The sequence below is a fragment of the Macrobrachium nipponense genome, chromosome 47 (assembly GCF_015104395.2).
Source record: "Macrobrachium nipponense isolate FS-2020 chromosome 47, ASM1510439v2, whole genome shotgun sequence".
Taxonomy (NCBI): Eukaryota; Metazoa; Arthropoda; class Malacostraca; order Decapoda; family Palaemonidae; genus Macrobrachium; species Macrobrachium nipponense.
This window is the reverse complement of record NC_087222.1, coordinates 12,713,772-12,717,682: the sequence shown is the minus strand read 5'-3', so window position 1 is coordinate 12,717,682 and position 3,911 is coordinate 12,713,772. Positions and strand designations below refer to the sequence as shown.

At 35.3% G+C, this 3,911-nt stretch overlaps 1 protein-coding gene across 1 annotated transcript; it reads left to right on the top strand.

Annotated features, from left to right (window-relative positions):
* The first annotated feature begins 2,818 nt into the window (after nucleotides 1–2,818).
* On the top strand, nucleotides 2,819–3,598 carry LOC135204530 (tigger transposable element-derived protein 1-like). The gene has a single exon (XM_064234695.1). The coding sequence runs from the start codon at nucleotides 2,819–2,821 to the stop codon at nucleotides 3,596–3,598; it is 780 nt and encodes a 259-aa protein (XP_064090765.1).
* The last annotated feature ends 313 nt before the right edge of the window (nucleotides 3,599–3,911 follow it).

The following is a 3,911-nucleotide window of genomic DNA, read 5'->3' as shown; positions in this document are numbered from 1 at the left end:
ATTAATAAATAAAAAATAAAATAAATAATTAGAAAATTAATAAGAAAAATAAATAAATAAATATATCATACTCAATAAATAAATAAATAGTAAATAAATAAATATAGAAATAAATAAATAAAAAATAATTAAATATATATATATAAAAACAAAAAAAAAACAAAACTAAATGAAAAAATAACTAATATAAATAAATGAGTAAGTAAATATGAAAAATAATAAATAGATGAAAATAAATAAAAATAAATATAACTAAATATATAAACATAAATCAATAAATAAAAATAAGTAAAAATAAATTAAACTAAATAAAAATAAATAGAAATAAATGAAAATTAATAAATATAAAAAAATAAAAAACTAAATTATTAAATAAAAACAATAAAATCAATAAATAAAAAAATAAGTAAAACAAATAAATAAACTAAAAAAATAAAAATAAAAAAAATAGAAATAAAGAAAATTAATAAATAAAAAATAAAATGGAAAATAAATTAAAATTAAAAATAAATTAAAAAAATAAACATAAATAAATTAAAAAAGGAAAAATAAAAAATAAAAAACAAATAGATATATAAAAAAGTAATATATGAATAAATAAAAAATAAAAATAATTGAATAATTAAAATTAAACAAATATTAATAAATAAATAAATAAAACAATTAGAAAAAAGTAATTAATAAAAATGAATAAAAAATATAGATAAAAGGAAATATAAATAAAGAAGATAAATTAACAAATAAATGCATAAATAAATAGATAACCTAATAAAAATGAATAAATAAATAAAATATAAATAATAATAGATAAATAAATAAAAGATAAATAAAAATAGATAAATAGATAAAAATAAATAAATAAATTAAAATAAATAAATGAAACTAAAGAAATAAACAAAAAATAAATAAATAAATAAATAAATATAAATAAATGAAAAATAAATAAAAAAAGTAAAAAAATTACTAAATAAAGAAATAAAAAAATAAATAAATAAAAAGAAAGTGTAATGAAAATAAATAAGAATAAAAAAACAGTAAATAGCTAATTGGAAATATTTTTACTCCCTTCAAATTCTCGAGCGATATCCAAAATATTATAACCTGCCAGTAGATGAGCTAAATCCCCTTCTTCATACCATTCAATCGAGCCAGAATTTTTTAAGTGTTTAACAAAGATGTAGCGTACGACTTTTGAGGTTCTTTAAATAATATTGGAATAATACCTATTAAATCGTGATTGCTTCTTTTGTCGCTAATATCCCCTTTATTGGAGAATGAGGAAGTCCCGTGAGTGATTTAGCCACTGCGGGAAATTCTGCATTCATTTTAACATTAAGAGGTATTTGCATGTCACTAATGGTTGTATCCAACTTACCATTACCGCCAAGGTTAGTATAATTATCTTCAATATTATCACAAACCTCCTTTCTATTCATTAACCTCTCATATGTAACAGTAGGGATAACGCAAAACACCTTCATTTTTCGTCAATTAAAAAGACTCCCTATCAAACTCGTGGCTAAAGGTAGTAACACCGATAAAATAGCGCCTCCTTTACAGCTTTTGAGTATATTTTTCTTCTTAGCTACAGACATTGTTTTAATAAATTTCTTATCTTGAGTTAGATTACTGCAAAGAAAATTTCTAAAAACTAACAAGCTGGAACAGAAATTAAAATTGTATCAATTTTGGAATGATATACAGTATCTCTCGCTACTTCGCGCCTCAAGTTTCGCGCCCTCAGTGCACCGAGGATTTTTCAAAAATATTCATAAAAAATTCATAGTTAAGAAAAAATGGCGCGGGCGCTAGCAGAAGGCAGAGAGAGTACATTAGAACATCAGGTATCAACATGGAGATAGCGGGTAACTCAAAATCCACCTCTCTGATTCACTGGCTCCTGAATCTCACAAGCTGATTGGCCGAGCCGCCGAGACGCGTTACCCAGCATCTAGCATCCCTCCCTGCCGAGTGCCCAGCGAAGGAAGACCGCATTCATTGTTCTCTCGCGCTCGTGTCGCTACTCTTGCCGCGTGAAAGTTTTAGCTGTTCTTTTGTGCTTTTTTTGTGTAAAATAGTGCTTGTGACACCCTTGAAAATGGCTCCTAAACGTCCTACACCCTCTACATCCTCTGGTGAACCCAAGAAGAAGAGAAAAATGATGATGGTGAATGAGTTATTGGACATGCTGAAGGCAGGCAGTAGCTATGCGTCTGTTGCCTGCACGTACGGACTGAATGAATCAACGGTTCGCTACATAAAAAAAAATGAATTAAAAATCCGTAAAACTGCCTCAATAACGTTCTCCAAGGACACTAAGTGCGTTGTGACTCCTCGTAATAAGAAGATTGTACAAATGGAGAATGCATTATCAGTGTGGATAACGGACTGTCGGGAAAAGAAGGTTAGTCTCGATACCAACATGATTCGAACAAAAGCCAAAACCCTTTATGATAGCCTCGTTCCTGAAGGGGGATCGAACGAAGATGATGATGATGGTGATGACGACGATGAAGATGATCCTGCCCCACGAGAAAAACGTGGTTTTGTTGCCAGCAAGGGCTGGTTCGAGAAATTCAAGAGGAGGTTTGGGCTTCGCAGCTTTCCGTTGTATGGGGAGGTCGCCTCGGCAGACGAGTTCCCGAGGACGAGTTCCCGAAATTAATTAAAGAGGGCGGCTATATCCCGGAGCAGGTGTTTAATATGGATGAAACTGGCCTCTTTTGGAAGAGAATGCCGTCCCGGACGTTCCTTTACAAGGACGAAGTGAAGAAGCCAGGGTTCAAGGCCCACAAAGAATGGGAATGCTGTGGGCTTCATGCTCAAGCCCGGCTTAATTTACAAGTCACTGAATCCTCGTGCTTTGAAAAACAAAAACAAAGCCTTGCTGCCCGTCTACTGGATGAGTAATAAGAAGGCATGGATAACTAAAGCCCTCACACTCGACTGGTTCGTGAACTGCTTTATTCCGCTGGTGAAGTTGTACCTCGCGAAAAATGGGCTGCCCTTTAAGGTCCTCCTCTTGATGGACTGTGCAGGAGGACATGCAACGGACCTGCATTACGACGGGGTCCAAGTGGAGTTCCTGTCCCCCAACACCACTTCCCTCATACAACCAATGGATCAGGGGGTTATTCGGGCCTTCAAGGCCCTCTACACGAGGTCCACGATGGAGGGCCTCATCTCCTCCATCGACGAAGGCGACGATGACTTCAGCCTCAAGAAATATTGGCGGGAGTACAACATTGCGACGTGCCTGGCCAACATTCAGAACGCTCTTAAGGAGATGAAACAGCAAACACTGAATGCAAGTTGGAGAAAATTGTGGCCAGACGTCGTTCATGACTATGATGGATTTACACCAGACGAAGTTCACCACTCTGCCGTAAATAAGGCTGTGAGGCTGGCGTGGTTGGTAGCCAACGAAGGTATCTCCGACATGACGGCGGAAGACGTCAACTCACTGATCGAGTGCCACTCGGAGCCCCTAACCGACGAGGACCTCGTCGAAATGACAAGATCGGCGAGTGAGGAAGAAGAGGAGGCAGCCGACGACGGCTACGATGACGAACTTGAGCAACGTGGCCTTACATTATAAATCTGCAAGAGCTCTGCAACATGGCACGGATTATGCAACAAAGGGCGCAAGAAATCAATGACAACATGGTCAGAGCCATCGAATTCAGTAACCGTATTGACGGTGGAATGGCATTGTACAAGGGCATCTTTGCTCAGATGAAAAAACAATGTCAACAACTTCCCATCACGATTTTCCTGGTGCGCCGAAAACCACCTGCAGAAGTGTCGGATACTACTCCTCCTGCTGCCTCTCCAGCTTCCTACCAAGACACTACGTTGCCTCCTGCTGTTTCTCCTGTTGTTTCTCCAGCTCTATCGGAAGCTGCCGTAGG